Here is a 17,619-nt window from a genome sequence, read left to right as displayed (position 1 = left end):
TTCAAGTTCGGGCGCGTTGGACTCTCACACGGGCAGTACACACGCGTTAAGTGCTTGCATGGCAGTCGCACTGCAGATGAAATGCCAGTGAGATTGACGGCGCTTTTCACGGTACTATCACCCTGGAGAATCAGCATTCGATTCTGAAGCGCCCATTTCAATCGTGCACCATGTTTGCGTAGTCGGCGAACGAAAGCAATGGAGTCGTTCGATGCTTCTCCCCGCGCGTCCAAACGCAGGCGGACAGGCACATATGCGACCAGACGAACGACTTTGAACACCCTCTCCGCCGACCCAGTCGATGGCCCGGGGGACACGGCTCAGCAAACTGCGAATTTATTAGAAGGTGACATATATCCCGCCTCCAATGGGTCTATGGAAGAGGCAGGCACAAATGAGGGCGTTGATGGCGAAGAGAAGGGGACTGCAGCAAAGCCTCATCCACCCTCACAAGTTTCACAAGGCCAGGACATTGAAGGCTCAGCAGATGGCTTGGACAACACTGGACAGCAAAGCACCCGAAAGAGGCGCAGAGACAGTACAAGAGCAAGTGCCGCATCTCCACCGCAAGAGGTTGCCCAGCTCAATGATAATACTACTGGGGATCACGATGATGAAGACCAAACAGGCCAGGATGAGACTCCTGCAAAACAAGGTCCAGCTGCTGATACACAGCTCCGGTCCAGCGGACGTCTGAGACGACCGCCTTCGCGGTATACATCGCCGCAAGCGTCTACCGGCACTTCGGCTTCAGCAGGCTCACACAAGCAGCCCGCACAACGGAGGGGTCGGCCCAGATCTAAGCCTACTGTGGCCTCGTTGCCGGACGCCATTGACGGGGCCGCTGAAGCTGCATCGCCTATACCGAAAGGCATTCTTACGCCCTCCCGACATGGGCTAGACAAGAGAATCGGGCCTCGCAAATCAGTGGCGTTTGATCAAAACGACAAGCAGATAGAGGAGCAGTTCGGATTCAAGGACATTGATAGCTCGAGCACAAAGCAGAAAAAAGCCAAATCGCCACGCGCATCCGGAGCGCCTACTGGCGAACACCTCGCTCCCCAAAAGGTCACAACATCGGAACAGCAGAAAACGGCAGCCGAGGCACCAACTGCTGGAGAGCTTGGCGACACTACGGAGCAATGCGATAATGATGGGGATGATGAGGATGATCTGACTTTTGATATGGCGTCCGACATGGTTGAGATGCTGTCTTTGTCGACGAACCCGTCGTTGTTGCAGCAACAATCACGAAACCTAAGCTCCTCGGGAGCTTACTACAAAGAGGATGAAGACAATGCGTGCACCACAAGAATCAAGACGGAGGTCATCAGTCGGATGAATAATCGTACACTCGGACCCATGTGCCAGCTCGAATCCCAATACAACACCCTGCACGCATTACTCATGGCGACAATTACGGCTGGGGAGTCAAACTCTCTTCTCCTTCTGGGCTCCCGTGGCAGCGGTAAATCACTGCTTACAGAACATGCAATTGCCGACTTGAGGAGGTCATATGGTGATGAGTTCCACGTTGTTCGGCTGAACGGCTTCTTTCAGACCGACGACAAGGTCGCCCTCCGCGAGATTTGGCGACAGCTAGGTCGCGAGATGGCTGTGCCCGAAGACGAAACTGGAGAGGTCTCCAGCTACGCAGACACGATGGCAAGTTTGCTGAGCCTGCTTTCGCACCCCGAGGAGTTTGCTGTCGTCGACCATGACCATGTCCATGGCCATCAACAAGAGGAAGAAGGTCCACTCAGAACCGCCGCTAAGAGTGTGATTTTTATTCTTGACGAGTTCGACCTCTTCACCACGCACCCGCGTCAGACGCTATTGTATAACTTGTTTGACATCGCCCAGGCTAAGAAAGCGCCTATTGCTGTCGTCGGTTGCTCCTGTCGTATGGATGTTGTCGACTGTCTGGAAAAGCGGGTCAAGAGCCGGTTCAGCCATCGTTGGCTGCATGTGTCTGGTGTGAAAACTCTGAGTGCTTTTACAGATGCCGTCGCCACGGTTCTGTGTGTCCCTGTAGAAGGTAAAGAAGCCCTTGGTGTGACGGCAGAGGAGCTCGAGTGGAGAGCAAGATGGAATCAGACCATAAAGGTGAGTTCAACAAACAAGATGGCTTTCTCTTGGCCGCGAAATAAGTCTCGAAATGGACCACGACTGACAGGAGACCGTGACATAGACTCGACTTCTCCCCGCGCCGGCGTGCCAAGTGTTGCTCAAGCAAATATTCTACACCACCAAATCAATTCCTGATGTCCTTATGGCTCTATACCACCCTGTCGCCTTGTTGGATGTACCTTCGGAGAGTGGGGATATACCAGCCCGCAACTCGCAAGATGTGACAACACTCATTCTAAATGAGGCAACAACCTTGTCGTCTCCGCCATCACTTCTCACACTGCTCCCGCACCTACCCACTTTGCATCTCACCTTGCTCATCTGTGCCGCTCGACTTGAGACAATCCATGACCTCACGACCTTGAATTTCGCAATTGTGCATGCCCACTACACCGAGCTTCTCACGCGGTCGAAAATGCAACGTTCCGTCTTGTCATCTTTGACCAGGGGTGGTGCTGTCACTGGCGCTGCTCTCAGATCGTGGAGCAAGGAGACGGCACGTGCGGCATGGGAGGAGCTGATGCAGTGGGATTTTCTTGTGCCAGTCAGTGGGCTTGCTGGAAGCGGGACAATTGGAAAGCTATCTGATGAAGCCTTAGGCGGCGACGGCGCAGTTACCAAGCTGGTCCGGGTGGATGTGACACTCGATGAGGTCGCTTGGGCTGTCAAAGAGAAGTTGGACAGTGTCGGCCCCGGCGAAATATTGGAGAAATGGTGCAAAGAAGTCTAGGCAGCTGCATAGCTACAGCCTGCGACGTGGTGAAAAGGCCGATGGCTGGGCTTGAAACCGCCAAAGCTGCCGCCTGGGTTGAGAATAGCGGTGTTTGCCGCATGAAGCATGATGTAGCCAAGGTCTTGACACCGCTCGGGAAATTGTCGTAAGCTGGTCGCACGGCATGAGACATTGCTTCTGGCTGGTTTCAACTGGCCGCAAGGGCTTGTTATCCAGAGTGTCGCATGGCCGGGGTTATGACCGGGGCTATGGCACAGACCATCAGCGACTCCGTCCTGCAGTCTTTTCCATATAGTCCATGAATGGGAGACGGCCTGGAACGTCGCTCAAGGTGATGGCCAAGGTTAGCGACGCCAGGGGCGGTAACGGCGGCAGATGGCAGAGCCAATAATGGCCCTGCCGGACAACGCATACACCACAGCACACATGGGGGCGTGACTCCTGCTCCATGCGTTACCTAAACTAGTGTCTTTGCTGCCAGCCAGATTTCTGACACGTCAAGAGTCTGCACTTCCCGCTCAGGGTTCGGGCGTTCAACGGGACGAGTAACTCCTAGAATAAGGCCGTGGCTAGTTCCGGGCACCTTCCAGCTTGCCGAAAGTACCAGTCTGGCCGAGGGGCAGGCGTCCTGCAAGCACGGAGCTGCAGCAAGTCCGCAAGCATTCGCGCTAGAGGACTTCACGGCGCCTAGGGCAAACGCATGTATGCTGCTTGCCAGTGTGGCACCCTTGGGTTGTTCTGGATGGAAGAGCAGAGGCCATCTCCAAGGCAATGATCTGACGATGCCCTGCGGCGGAGGAGGTTATCTGCGTCAGATCGAAGTGGCAAGCGGCCGAGCTCCCTGGCACGACGAAAGTGAGCTGCTCGTCTGGATGAGGGCCGGATTGAACTGGTGCCAGTGGATGGGACCGATCAGTGGCAGCGCAAGGATAGAGTCGCCATACACCAGGAACTGCGCCTGCGATTCAAGTTCAACTCCACGAAACAGAGTTCCACCGAGTCGCTCCTTCCCTCGGTGCCGGTCCGTCTTTGGTGCTGCTTTAGCTTGCCCTCCGTCGAACTCTATTCTGTCTTCATCAACACTGGCAGTCAACTTGAACAGCTCTCTTTCTCTTCCAACCCGGTTTCTCTTCTTCTCTCCTCTTACTCCTTCGCATGGACCGCCCCTCCGTGGCCTCGTTCCTCCTGTCGAGGTGAGGTACTTGACCGTCGTCTTGCGAATACGTTACTTGCCCTGCCATGAGTGATGATGGTGATTTGGCTCAGGCGCTTTCTGCGGCCGGTCAGTGGGACCTACAAATCACCCACAGCCTACTGTAAAGCTCGTGACTTGGCTGTCAGTCCTGTCAATCTGAGATATAGCACTCAAGGCCCAGCTCAAAAGTGCTCTGCAGCCTTGCTCCTAAATATTGCGCGAAAACAACCATGCAGCGACCAAACGACATCACCGCACGAGAGCATGGAGTCTCCGTTTCTGGGCTGAGCGCACTTTTTGACCATCATGCTGTTGGCTTCTCCATGCGCGGTGGATTCGGTAACTGGCTGGTCAGCGATTTAACCATTCACCCTACCGGGAGACGAACCGTGGATCAGCTTGAATCTTGGGACAACGACATGCCCACCTTGATGTAGGTGCAAATGGGGTACTGTGCAAAAGTGTCCTTTGGCATTGGGATTCCAACGGATACTGCCTCGTGCCATTGTTGTTCACTTGGACGACGTTCATCCAACCTGAAAACTGGAACATGGTTGGCTGACACAGAGCCGCATGCGGGCGTTGTGCCCAGCAAATCGGCCTTTCTTATCTTTTTGGAGCTTCACTCAATCAGGTCACTTCTTACTGTGGTCAACAGCATGCATATGTGCGCCTATGGCTGCTTACATTAGTGAAGTTGCCGAGTATCAATGTTGGAAGGCTCTCAGGCTATGGGACTGCAGCACATGCAACCAACGCAGCTAGGGGATCAGAGCCAACGACAAGAGAGATGTCTGGGGAGGCATCGATATTATTCCGTTTCCCCGACCAATCCAGGGACATCCCAGGGCATCAAATCATACTGGTGCGAATCGCAGAAGTCGACTCACCAATGCTTGAGTCCATCACTCTGCCCGCTGATAGTTTGGCGCTCGTGTCGCCTTCACAGCGAGCAATGAGGGACACTCGGTGCATGCATGGGAAGACTAGCATGATTCTGTCCCCACGAGTTTGCATGACCACAGCCAAACGCGCAACAGGGGAATGCCATTGTTGGCAGGCACCATATGAGGCTGGATGGGAATGCCGATATTGCCTCCTTAAAGTCCGATGCCTCCGCAAGAGGGCTCGTCGACTTTCTTCTGCCTTATTTTGATTTCCCGCTGCTAGCAGAAAAGATTCAGATACTGTGGAAACAAATTATATGGCAAAATCAAGACCAGTCCGAGGTTTTCAAGCTACGAATGCTGGAGCCCAGCCAATTATCAAAGGTTTGACTACCGCTTCGATGCATAGTCCTCGTGCTGTGGTGCTTTAGCTGTACCACATGAAGTTCTGACAATCCTTGATAGTACCTGGCAACACATCCCACCCCCGCGGGTCAGCTTACGGCATACCTGAATCCATCACCAGTCAATTGGAGCGGTCCACCCTTCTTCCTCGATTGAACGATCTGTGCCCAACAGTGGCACAGGGAACAATGAATGCACACAGACTTCTTGGAGCTCCCAAGATCAATTCTAAAGGGAACAACAAGCCTCCACCGCCTCGACCCCCTCCCAAGCCGCAGGAACCACCGCCGTTACCTGGAGTCTCATGACCTCCTTGCGATGGTTTGTATTCGGGATGCTATTGAAAGCATTCCACCATGTTGGCAGTGATTAATGCGTGGGATGGCAGAGCCTGGCAGAGGCAATGAAACATTTCTCTTCGGGTCGAGATCAGCAATTCCTCTGCTCTCAATTTGGATTGCAAGTCATGCTCCGTTGAGGTACTAGTCAGATGAAGATGTGAGGTATTCTTCACTCTTCTGCCGCCATCGGCAATGCCATATGTTACCCGAATTCTACCCTCAAGAGCATGTTCCTCGCAACCTTGCACCTTCTGGATTGGGTGCTGTCGGCGAACTAAGCATTGGCACAGCCAGATGGTAGGGTAACAACGAGGTCAAAGATTGTGGGCGGCAGATTTTGGGCACGCATCTATAATGTTTCATTCGCAGCCTCGAAAACACTGTCTAGATTACTTCTGAAGCCTCCTGTGGCAGAAGGGGACGGGCTCTACTTCATTGCTCTACCTCATACCTCTGGTCAGAGGAGCCGAGCATGGAGAAATGCCGGTGACTTTGTGAAAGGGCGACCGCTCGGCCGTGCATGCACCGTGCATGTCAGATGAATGATTCGCCCACGGAAACTCCGCAGAGGGACTAGGGTCCTGTCCTTTGCCCCGATAGATCGACAGATCAACCTCGAGGAGAATCCGCCGACAGTTTGGCCGCCGACAACTTGAAAGTGTGTGACTCGGAACAGAATAAGCAGTGTCCCTTCCCAGCATACAGTATATTAAAGTGTCACCACCTTGACCTCAGTGGTTGGGCTATGGGAGCCGTGCGTTGGTGCGGCCTCCTTCAGGTTGTATCTTGCGCTGACCCAGGGAAAGGTACACGTAAGTGACTACCACGCAGCGAGTGCCACAGACTGGGAGGGCACAGGAAGGGGCTGGCGGTAAAAGATTGAACAGGACTCTGCCTCACCACCGGTTGGACTAGTGACGCCCATGGACACCACGAGTGGACGCCTCGTAATAATGGGCTACGCGGGCCAGGGCACGCTCGATAAAAGGTGCTGGAAAGGGCAGGTGGTTTTGGAAGGCAGACATGCCGAGAAAGACTTCGCATGCAGTCAGTTGGGCTGAAGACTGCCGAGATGTCGTCGTCCAGACTGTCGTTGTAGTTGTAATTCGAGCCAGGCTTGAACGCCTTTTACAAGGAAGGGTTCGTAGAGAAGAGAAGGTGGTTTGACAACTAGTAGGTACCTGCTACCAGTAGTACCGAAGTCGAGCAGACGGAAAGAATGGCAGGCGGAGTCAGTCTGGGATTGAAGCTCGAGTTGTACTGCCGCTGCTGCCACCTCTACTAGTAGTCGAATCTTGGATTGCAGAGGCTTGCAACTTGAAGCGATCAGCGGCGCAGCGCAGTTTTGGAGGGGCAGCTTCATCGACGCCAACCACTGCGGGCACTGCACACCACTGCAATCAGACACTGCATATCACGACCAACGCCAACTTGAACGCCAACAGCGCAGTTCCCTCACCAGCTAATAAAACTTGAAAGTCATCACAACCCCCCAAAAGTGCACCGCACAGGTGCACCGTACTATTTAGCCTAGTACCTACAATGTACAGTACCTAACCTACCAGGTAGATACCTTGGTATCGTCCTGTGCCTGACCCTTTCGTCTTCGACCTTTGCTCTCATCCGCCTCCCGCCTCCTGCCTCCATCCACATCAGGACCGGGTCTAGCAGCACCATCACCACCATCACCCAGTGTCTGCCCTGTCGCCTCGCTAGGCATCTCACCATTAATCAGCGTCACGTCTCTCTTCCCTCTAGAGCGGCTATCATGATATCACCGCCTCACAAGGATGAATGGTAAACTGACTTGCTCAGGCCTCCATCGTACAGCCCCTGGTTGTCACCTGCATGATACAGTACTTCGTTCTGCTTTTCGGTGCCTTTCGGCGTTGTTGCTCTGCTTCTCATTCCCACGTCGGTCCTCCTGCATAACGGCCAAGCACATCACACGTATCCTGGTATCGGGACCAGGGCGGTTCCCCTACACATAATGCGCGCATCCTCTCATTTTCCACCCGGCGGTTACACAACGCCCAGTCCCTCCGTTTCGCAAGTCCTTTCTACCCTATTCTTCTCAACCTTCCCTCCTCGACCCATGCCCCAGAGCCAGGGCCGGGCGGTTTACAAGAGGCGGGAGAGTCGCCTACCAGACCAATACCCTGGTTGCTCTGGTTCTTGACTTGGTTTGCTCTATGCGGGGCAACCCGGCATCGCTGCTGTTCGAAGGATCTGACAGGTCAGACTTGATTGTCAGCATCAGAGATACAGTGATCTATTTTGCACTATTCCCCTTCCCGCCTCTTCTTGCCGTGCTTACAGTCAACTTGCGGGTCTGTCTAATCATTGTCCGAGTTGTGCCATGCTTGAACCCATAGCTTCGGGTCGCGCCCGGGACAAGATTGAACTTATTGGCAAAACCCAGCCTGTGTTATCCTACAAGGGCGTTCAAGCTTATATAGCGTCGTCGTCTGTGCGTCCTTTTGGGAGCCTGCTATGCTTGAACAACCTGATCACCCGCATCAGCCCTTCTTTTTGGTTTACATCCCATTTCTAAACACCGAACTTCTGGAGTTGGGAACGGAAAGTCCCATACAGAGCCAAGGTGGTGTGTTTTCTCCGCGTAATGGCCAAACATCCTTCCAAGGAGGACTGGGAGGAGAAGAAGGCTGTGATCCGCCAAATGTATTTGTACGAAAACCGTACTTGCGCTCAGGTGCAAGACTACCTCCAAGAACACGGCTTCCACGTAAATACCCGCCAGATCAAAAACAAGTTGAACGAATGGGGTTTCGAGCGCAAGAAGACCCGGGCGGAACAATACCTGGCCATGTTGTATGTGGCTAACATCTATGCAGCCCATGGATCCGACGTCATCTTCAACGTACCCAAGCGGGAAGAAAGGCAGGACTACAGCACGAGAAAGATTAGAAAAGAGTGTGACCGTATCAGAAAAAAGCGTGATCGCGATCGACCCCTGTCCGAGCCACAAACTCTGGGAGAGGCCCAGAAGATATTGGTGGAGGCCGATATTGAATGCAGAGGAACATCTGGCCCCAGGAGTCCAGATCAAGGCCGTCAGCGTATCACCAGCAGCCATGGATGCTCTCCCAGGGAAATAACATTCGATTTCCGGCGTGCCGACAGTCCCGATATGCGAGCCCTCATCGCAGATATCAATCAAAGTGATGCAGCGAGTGGAACAGGAACACCCGTGTCAGTTGAAGCTATGAGGGATTCTCGAAAACATTGTGGATCTGAGAGCTCTGTTCGGTCATGTTCTAGCCAGCGAGAACATAAAGTGAACGCAAGCAAATGGGTTAAGCCATATTATACGCAGTGTTTTGCAACCCCCGTCAGCAAAGGCACATTTGAAGGCCGGAAACGCCAGGCAATGCAAATCCTGGACTCGATTCTGAAGCAGGACAACCCATACATCTTTCCAACACTTGCCGAAATGGTCATGATATTCGGATCCAATCAACGGACCGGCGAGTTGGCTGAATTCTTGTCCGACAGCTGTTCTGTCATCGACGCTTGCCAGGGCTCGCGCGGGAGTTTCACGTATGCCACGCCCTTCCGATACACGTTGGCCTTCACCAAGGAGAACCAAAACCTAATGAGACAGTACGGCGCTCAATTGCATCGTTCAATGACAGAGATACGGCAGATCTGGGGAGAGGAGCACCCAAATTTCCTGGTCAATGCCAACTTCTGTGCATGGCACTGGATGCAGAACCTGGACTACCATCTGGCCATCCCATTGTTGAGACACTGTTTGCCGATTTGCGAGCGTGTCATGGGACCCTGTAGCCTCGTGACGATCAATTGCCTGGTCATCACGTCGCGTGCTCATGCCGAGGTCCGTAACAATGTTTGGGCACGGCACTGTCTTGAAACGGCCATGTTGCGCATCGACGGTGAACGTGAGGACCTCGAACAGTTCCGTCTCGTCCTCCTGCACAGATTGGGGGAACTGAACATGCAGACGGGCAACTACCAGGCCACCGAGATGCAGTTCTGGAAAGTCCTGCAAGATCGGGCACGGATATGTGGCCTCGACGCTGAAGCAACTTGGTCCGCGGCCCACAGTCTTTGCGAACTCTTTGCGACCACGGCCCGAGGAGATCTTGCTGCCGAGCTGCTCGACTATATGAGGGACCGTTTGGAGTGGGTGAGCATCCGCCGCGCATACTACCTTGGCAAGACCGAAACTGGTTGTTCTGGGGAGCCTCCCGTTCCGCCGTGGTGGTGGCCGTACGGAACAGAAGATGATTGAGGCTGGCAAGACGCTCAATTTCTTCCCCTCTCCTCCCCAATAAGTCTTCCGACACCACGGTCTGTCTCAGAGATTGCGCCAAAGAACCTAGTTCAAGTTAATGTATTCGCATCGGAGGTTCCGGGATGGTGGCTCGGTCCTGCGAATGCAAGCATTGAGCTTGCGCTTTCGGTGGTTTCTCACTTCTTTCTTTGCAATCCAAAACGCCCTCGGGGTTTAGTTGCGTTCCCTTACCCCATCGTCTTCAGGACCGTCTGAATTATCCCCTTCTCTCGGACTTTGTATACAGGCTTTGACCCTGAATCAACGAGTGCAAACGCCGTCATCATGTCATACCAGGCCCAGACAGTGTTGGAGAGGTTTTGTCACCAGCGAGCGAGCATGTGGTTGGCCGTGGCAGGACCAGTGGGCGAGGTGGGCGATAAGCAATCCGATACAAGTCCTCTCACACATGTTTTGTTGCACCAGGTCTTGGTCGGACCTTCAAGTTATGTTATGCTATGCTATGCTGCGCTCTGCGGGGGTATTTTCTGCTCTGCTATCTTTGGGGTTTCAGTTGCACGAATAACAGCACGAAGTGCGAGTATACCCTCTGTGAATTTTCCCTTTTGGTTGCACAGGAGAGTCAAGGCGTGGTTGACGGTTTGAGCTTATTGGCCAGGTTAGGTACTTTTAACATACTTTAATAACAGTGATTGAGCCGCACCAGGAAATCGCGTAGGAAATCTATGTCACGTTCCGGGGAAGTGGCAGTGAGCGACTTCTATCTCTGCTTCTCCCTCTTCTATTTCTGAGCGGCATCGACCACATTGGAATCGATGTGCACAACAAGGCTGCGTACGAGTTGTCGGCGGTTGCTTTTCTGCTGGGCATCCAAAGTCACCATGCGCAAAGACAGTGGGCTCGGCACCGGCATTGCCACGGGCATCGACAGATTCTATCCGTCTCTGTCGTTGAGGGGTGCCTTTGTACCGAAGGTCAACAACACACGGCGCCAGTTCAAGGTCAACTTTGGCTTTCCACCGACATACAAGAACGACAGAAGGGCGGCCAAGCCCGAAACGGCCGCGACCGCCGCGTTCATGTCGGCGTATCCGATGCGGTCGCGGAGGGCGCCGCTGACGACCGGACCGATGGTCAAGCCGGCGCTGAAGACGACGGAGTTGAACGCATAGAGCTGAGCGTAGGGCCCGTTCTGGCCGAAGAGAGCCGAGTTCGCCTTGGCGTACTTTTGCATGACGGCGCTGGCCTCGACGATGCTGGGGGATCCGATTGCAGCCAGACCGATGCCGTTGAGAGCCAGTAGAGCGCAGTAAGCGATGATCTTGTTGTGGTTGTGATTCTGGTCGACTTGCATGGTGGGAAGACGGAGCAGGATGAGCGTGGGGACGAGATACCCGAATCCGAGCACTGAGGCCGGCTTTGTGCCGTACTTGTCGACCGCCCAGCCTGCAATAGGCCCACAGAGCAGGTACGGAATGTCGAGGGCGATGAACAAAAGACCGGCTTGCAGCGAGTCGAAGTCGAAGAGACTTTGGGCCTCGGTCGGGATGGTTGCGTCAAACGTGGCCAGCAAAAAGGCTTGGACGAAGGCAAGCAGTAGAGCCACGAGGAGGCGTGCGTCGCCAAGACAGTACAGAATGGGCATGGCTCGAATTAATCCGTTCTGACTCTCTGGAGGAATAAAATAATGACAAAGGTCGACGTCGTCGTCGTCATCATCATCATCAGCTCCTCCTCTCCCTCGCGCCTTTTTGGGCAACAGGGCATCTTCCTCGCTGCTGTCTTTGTTGTTGCCATTGTGCGAGCGGATACCAATGCCCCTTGTTCCGTGACGGGTACTACCTCGCTGATGGACACCTCTGGCGCGTCCGGGGCTAGCACTCATTGTTGCAGGGTCTTGGTCCTGGGACTCTGGTGAACTGACATTGCCATGCTCCTCTTCGTACTTGACTGCGACTTTCGTCTCGACCACTAATACCCGCAGAAGGAAATCGACAGCGAGTAATGCCGAGCCCAGACCGAAAACTCCAAGATAACCCGTTTTCCGATACAGAACTCCGCCTAGGACAGGGGCTGCAAGCTCGCCAACAGAAATGAAGGAGAAAATCTGAGGTATTGTATGCCAGAGTCAGTCTCTCATTATTCATGCTCCGAGTATCACAACACACGGCAACGCAGAGGTAACACATGCGATGTGGGAGTGGCTTCAGGATACTCTGGATGGTTGATCACTGATATGGGAACGTACCGATCCGATCACTTTTCCAAGATGGTTCGGTCCGACAGTGTCCAGCACCATAGCCAACCCGACCGTCCAGACAACTGCGGCACTGGTGCCTTGGAGAATCCTCGCCACAACCAGCATGGCGATGTTACGGCCAAGGGCCAACATGAGCGTTGCGGCCAATAAGGCAGCAAGGCCGCACAGGAAGGGAGTCCGGCGCGCGTTAGTCCTGTCGGCGACAATACCCACGGGAATTGAGAAGATGACACTAGCACCTGCATAGGCGGCCAAGAGGCCAGAGACGTAGGATTGGATCTTGTCATCAGCGAGGCCCATTCGCTCTTTGAGCATGAATGGCAGGATTGGGACGACTAGGCCATACAGAAACAAGTCCGTGAACATACCGACTGCCACGGTGGTGAGGATGAAGAGGCTGTTGGCACGCCATCGGAGGCCTAGAGGACGTTTAGGGCCCGATGATCGCATGACGCCCGCGCTGTAATGGTTGAAGAGTACCGCGGTGCATAAAAGGAGAAGCTGAAGCGAGTTGTGGTGCAAGAGAGTTAGGGTGCCATCTTAGAACCGTAACAATGTTAACGATACCAATAAAATAGTGGCGTCTAGTTCGACACAATCGTTCGAAATCGTCGCAGTAAAGGTGTTGATACAATTACTATTGTGGTGGTGATGGTAATGAGGGTGATGGATGTTGTTGCATCGTACCTGCAGTTGGGTTTGATATAAACCATGACCTCATTAATTGTGGACCCCAGCCTTGCACAGCCTTGCGCTCCACAGGCATCCCATACAAACACCACGGACATCAGCCTCAATTTTGTGGAGTGCTGTTGTGGTCCATAACAGTCTCCGGTGAATTAGGGTTCGCAGATGGTTGGTTTGGATCCAAAAGAGAGCCTCTGAATGGAAATAGCTCATGTACTTAGCAACAAACTGAGCAGCACTTTACACTGCAAAGACGGAGGCTGCCGATTCGCCATATTCAGGGCTGTCGATATATGGCATCGGCCATCTTCGTCACTTGTACCATTTCTTTCACATCGTGGATTCGCACAATCTCAGCACCTCCCTCGATACTGGCAGTCACCGCCGCAGCCGTGCCATAGCTTCGTTCAGTCGCCTCTTTTACCCCGGTTATCTTTCCAATGAAGCCTTTGCGACTTGGTCCCATAAGCCAAGGGAATTGTTTTAGGGGAATGGATGTGTCAGAATGCTCTCTGAGCTCTCGTAAGCTGCGGAGTAACTCGAGATTCTGATTCTGGTCCTTTGCAAATCCCAACCCCGGATCCAGGATGATGCGCCACGGTGGGATCCCAGCAGCTAGCGCAGCTTCAACGCGGCTACTGAGCTCTTGTGCGACGCCCGTGATAACTCCTTGCGGGTAGTCGGTCAATTTTGTCATTGTATGCGGGTCGCCCCTCATGTGCATAAGGACAATGGTCTTTCCCAAGCTGGCAACGGTAGGCAGCATCCGCTCGTCCAACAACCCCGCCGAAACATCGTTTACAATGTCAGCACCGGCAAGGATGCTTTCTCGGGCCACTGTCGAGTGGAAGGTGTCAATGCTGATGGCAAGCCGTTCGGTTTCCTTCATGTCACGTAAAGCACGGATGATTGGAAGGATCCGCTTGAGCTCCTCTTCCGGCCCAAGATACTCTGCTCGAGGACGTGTGCTTTGGCCGCCGATATCGATGATCGTGGCGCCCGAAGCGACAAAATTTTGCACGGTCGATCTAATGGTCTCAATATCCGCGGCGGCGTGGACACCCCCATCTGAGAAGGAGTCAGGTGTGAGGTTCAAGATGGCCATGACATGGGTTTTGCGGGTCGCGTCTTGCGTACGAAGAAGCGGTAGTTGAGGGTTTAGAACGAAAACAGGAGACATGCTGCTGTCTCTCTCTGGGAGCGCTCCGAGGAACTGGGAGATCGGCCGCGCCGAAGCTGCTGATGAGTTGCTCAAGGGTACATGTGCATTAGGGAGGATACTAGTCGCCGGTCACGATCAGTGTATCAGAGAATGTGTCAACGTCGCCGACTTACTCTGCAAGAGGTCTTAGCACAAACTCCCTTTCCAGCATTAGTTTGTGGGGCACCTCGAGCCTGGGGTGTTTGATCCGCTCTTGGTTGTACAGGATGATGTCTAAGTCGATAGTCCTTGGCCCTTTGTCGATAATACGCTTTCTGCCCAGGTCGTTCTCGATGGTTTGCAACAAATCCAGCAGTGGCAACGGCTCCAGAGCCGTTTCAATGAGACAGACACCGTTCAAGAATGGGTCTTGATCGTCATAATACATGGGCTTCGTTTCATAAAGATGGCTTAGCTTGACGATTTTGAGCCCTTCACTTTTCATCCTGGTCAATGCTGCTTCGATGGTTGCAATCCTGTCCCCTAAGTTGCTGCCGAATGCCACCGCAACTTTGTTGGCCACGACCGCAGCCGGGTCTGGAGTCTTCATCCGCGGCATCGAAAGATGAAAAGGTCTGGCCGGAGAAAGTGTCTTTTTGGGATTTTTTGGCCTAGTCCCAGTCTTGCCAACAACAGAGTTGAACGGCGGTCCTGCACATTTGCTACAATAGAACCGAAGTGCAGGCCATTTGACTGGGTTAGTAGGATTGTTACGTCCACGATAGATAGTAGATATAGGTTCCCAAGTCAACGTTAATCGACGGCCTTGGCTTTGGGCAAGCCTGAAAAAAGTCATCAAGTACGCAAAATATGCTCCAAGTGCCGTGGACGCGTAGCCCTTCTCTGACTTCTGGCTGGTGAAGGTACAAGGGACTCGAATTTCAAAATGAGAGGTTAGGCGAGGCGTTGAACCAATTGATACCACACAGCAAAAGTCCGCTGCCAGTGGCAGTCTGAGTGGCAGGATCTGATATTCATTTTAGCGAGGAGATCGGGTCTAACCGCCTTTAGAATCGGGTCTTGCTCTTCACTCTCAGACTCGGAATGTTAGCCGAGCACAATTTGCGGGGAGCAGAGCAGCCTGAGGTGCTTCCCAGCAGCCGTCGGAGTCTGTCTTTCCAAGGTTTTGTATAATATGACTTGAACATGATGCGGCGCCAAATTCCAGAGGGGTGGACTGTGAAGAAGCTCTCTTACAATGGAATGAGTGATACCCTACAACAAACCAAAGGCGAGACTGACCCGCAGTAATAATCGACCTGTCTCACCACCTGTGTTCATGTGGCATGTTAAGTACCCCGGACGGTGGACCTGGGGTTCACTTCATCACTGCACGCTGGCAGAGATGCCTCGGTACTTTTCCAAACAAATACCAGACATGCCTTGACACCACATCGTCCTCCGCTTCTGCTTATGCCAGCCGCCCTCCCCCGTTCTTCTATTTCTTCAGTTAATAAATCACGTACGCCTTCTCATTGAAGTGGTCTTGATCACCCTCCCACGAGACTTGTCCCCCGTCCTCTTGATCTCGAGAACCACGGTGTTTACGAGAAACCGCTTCCCACCGCCTGTGACTATCCCTCTCAATCCACGCCATCCGCACGACTAGACACGATGTCGTCCCCTCAGAAACTCAGAACAACCGCCACCGATTTGCTCGGGATCAAGCATCCGGTGCTGCTGGCCGGCATGAACGTTGCAGCTGGACCAAAATTAGCCGCCGCAGTGACCAATGCTGGGGGTCTGGGTGTCATTGGAGGTGTAGGTCTACCAAAACAAGTACATATGACCCTAGCATATTCTAATATGCGCACAGGTTGGGTATACTCCGGATATGCTTCGCGAGCAGATCGCCGAGATTAAGAGTTACTTGAACGACAAGAACGCCCCTTTTGGTGTCGACCTTCTTCTTCCCCAGGTCGGTGGCAGTGCACGAAAGACAAAGTGAGATAATATATCAGGCCGCTATACGGAGATAGCCACTGACACAGGCTCAGCTATGACTACACAAAGGGGAAACTCAACGAGCTGGTTGATATCATCATCGATTCTGGCGCTAAACTCTTTGGTGAGTCTCCTTCCTCGAAGCCTTGCATGGTATGATCATGATTGTAATTCCTCAAATTTAGTTTCTGCCGTCGGTGTCCCTCCAAGGGCCGTCGTGGACAAACTGCACAAGAACGGGATTTTGTACATGGTGAGTCGCCATCTTTGTGCACTTCTCGTTAACGCTTGAAGTGTGACCCCTTGGAAGCTTGCCGAAGAAATCTATGAGCAGTTCAGACTTGACGCACGAGGAACATCACTTACTGCTTTCTAACATGATGAAGATGAACCCTGGACTAACTGGCATTGTGATTAGAATATGATTGGTCACGTCAAGCATGTGAAGAAGTGCCTAGATCTGGACGCCGACTTGATCTGCGCCCAAGGAGGCGAGGGTGGTGGCCACACAGTGAGTATCTTGCCTCTGAGGCCGACTTTGGTCGACCACCATTCTGACACGGATACAGGGCGATATCCCAACCAGCGTGCTCATTCCTGCCGTTGCCAAAATTTTGGCTGATGCCCCACCCTCGAAATTTACTGGCAAACCAGTGCAACTTATAGCAGCCGGTGGAATGTTCAATGGACAATCTCTTGCCAGCGCTCTGATGCTAGGTGCGTCAGCAGTCTGGGTCGGCACTCGGTTCGTCCTGTCCAAAGAGGCCGGTGCTTCCCAGGCACACCAAGAGGCTGTCCGGACCGCAGGCTTCGATGACAATGTACGCACCATCATCTTCACTGGACGGCCACTCCGCGTTAGAAATAACGAATACATCCGCAACTGGGAAGAAAACCGACAGGCTGAGATCAAGGCTCTGACTGAGAAGGGCGTCATTCCGGTACGTATCTCCCATTGAGTTTTACGAGGCGCTCGTCAGTCCAGGTGGCTAACTTTCCTTGCGTCCATAGGTGGAGCATGACTTCGAAACGAAAGGCGACGACTTGACTGACGAGGACATGGATAACGCCCGCCCTTTCTTGATGGGCAAGGCCGCTGCTATCGTGAACGAGAAGAAATCGGCACGAGAAATTGTCGACGAGTTCGTCAACCAGGCAGTTGAATGCTTGCAGAAGGGGAACGCATTGATCGTTTCGCAAAGCAGACTATAGCTCGTATCATAGGGTTGTGGCTTGCTAGGACATGGCTAAATATATGTCTTGACCACAAACCGGCATGGCGACAACAGACTGTAGTACCTAGCCTTGGACCGTCACTTTTGAACAAGAGGTACTGTATTAGACTATTAGGTACGATACATGCGAGATGGACGATATAAGGGCAGACCTGGAGTCTGCATCGACATCGAATTGAACTGCACGCCGCCCTTAGTCACCTGGGAGTGGCAACTGGTCGTGATTACTAAGCGGCGAACTGCGCTCTGCTTGGCGCAGCCTAACCCCTTTGGGTCGACAATGGCGAAAATGTGGGATTAGAAGTTGTTGCAACACCGGCAC

General features: G+C 53.2%; 5 protein-coding genes across 5 annotated transcripts; 3 read left to right on the top strand and 2 right to left on the bottom strand.

The window, feature by feature from the left end:
* Window positions 1-198: 198 nt before the first annotated feature.
* HMPREF1120_01204 (origin recognition complex subunit 4) lies at window positions 199-2,860 on the top strand (the record flags this gene model as incomplete). The annotated part of the gene is made up of 2 exons (XM_009155216.1): window positions 199-2,106; window positions 2,192-2,860. The coding sequence occupies 2 exons, from the start codon at window positions 199-201 to the stop codon at window positions 2,858-2,860; spliced, it is 2,577 nt and encodes an 858-aa protein (XP_009153464.1).
* A 5,454-nt stretch (window positions 2,861-8,314) lies between these two features.
* On the top strand, window positions 8,315-9,967 carry HMPREF1120_01203 (uncharacterized protein; the record flags this gene model as incomplete). Its single annotated transcript, XM_009155215.1, has 1 exon — window positions 8,315-9,967. One exon carries the CDS (start codon window positions 8,315-8,317, stop codon window positions 9,965-9,967), a length of 1,653 nt encoding a protein of 550 aa, XP_009153463.1.
* Window positions 9,968-10,904: 937 nt separating this feature from the next.
* On the bottom strand, window positions 10,905-12,680 carry HMPREF1120_01202 (uncharacterized protein; the record flags this gene model as incomplete). Its single annotated transcript, XM_009155214.1, has 2 exons — window positions 10,905-12,077; window positions 12,219-12,680. The coding sequence occupies 2 exons, from the start codon at window positions 12,678-12,680 to the stop codon at window positions 10,905-10,907; spliced, it is 1,635 nt and encodes a 544-aa protein (XP_009153462.1).
* Window positions 12,681-13,194: 514 nt separating this feature from the next.
* Window positions 13,195-14,668, bottom strand: HMPREF1120_01201 (dihydropteroate synthase; the record flags this gene model as incomplete). Its single annotated transcript, XM_009155213.1, has 2 exons — window positions 13,195-14,197; window positions 14,253-14,668. 2 exons carry the CDS (start codon window positions 14,666-14,668, stop codon window positions 13,195-13,197), a joined length of 1,419 nt encoding a protein of 472 aa, XP_009153461.1.
* A 562-nt stretch (window positions 14,669-15,230) lies between these two features.
* HMPREF1120_01200 (oxidoreductase, 2-nitropropane dioxygenase) lies at window positions 15,231-17,550 on the top strand. The gene is made up of 7 exons (XM_009155212.1): window positions 15,231-15,879; window positions 15,935-16,062; window positions 16,116-16,186; window positions 16,248-16,315; window positions 16,481-16,573; window positions 16,632-17,003; window positions 17,074-17,550. Exons 1-7 carry the CDS (start codon window positions 15,733-15,735, stop codon window positions 17,272-17,274), a joined length of 1,080 nt encoding a protein of 359 aa, XP_009153460.1. The 5' UTR covers window positions 15,231-15,732; the 3' UTR covers window positions 17,275-17,550.
* Window positions 17,551-17,619: the final 69 nt, after the last annotated feature.

This window comes from Exophiala dermatitidis (assembly GCF_000230625.1).
Source record: "Exophiala dermatitidis NIH/UT8656 unplaced genomic scaffold supercont1.1, whole genome shotgun sequence".
In the NCBI taxonomy this organism is placed as follows: Eukaryota; Fungi; Ascomycota; class Eurotiomycetes; order Chaetothyriales; family Herpotrichiellaceae; genus Exophiala; species Exophiala dermatitidis.
This window is presented reverse-complemented; position numbering and strand designations above follow the sequence as displayed.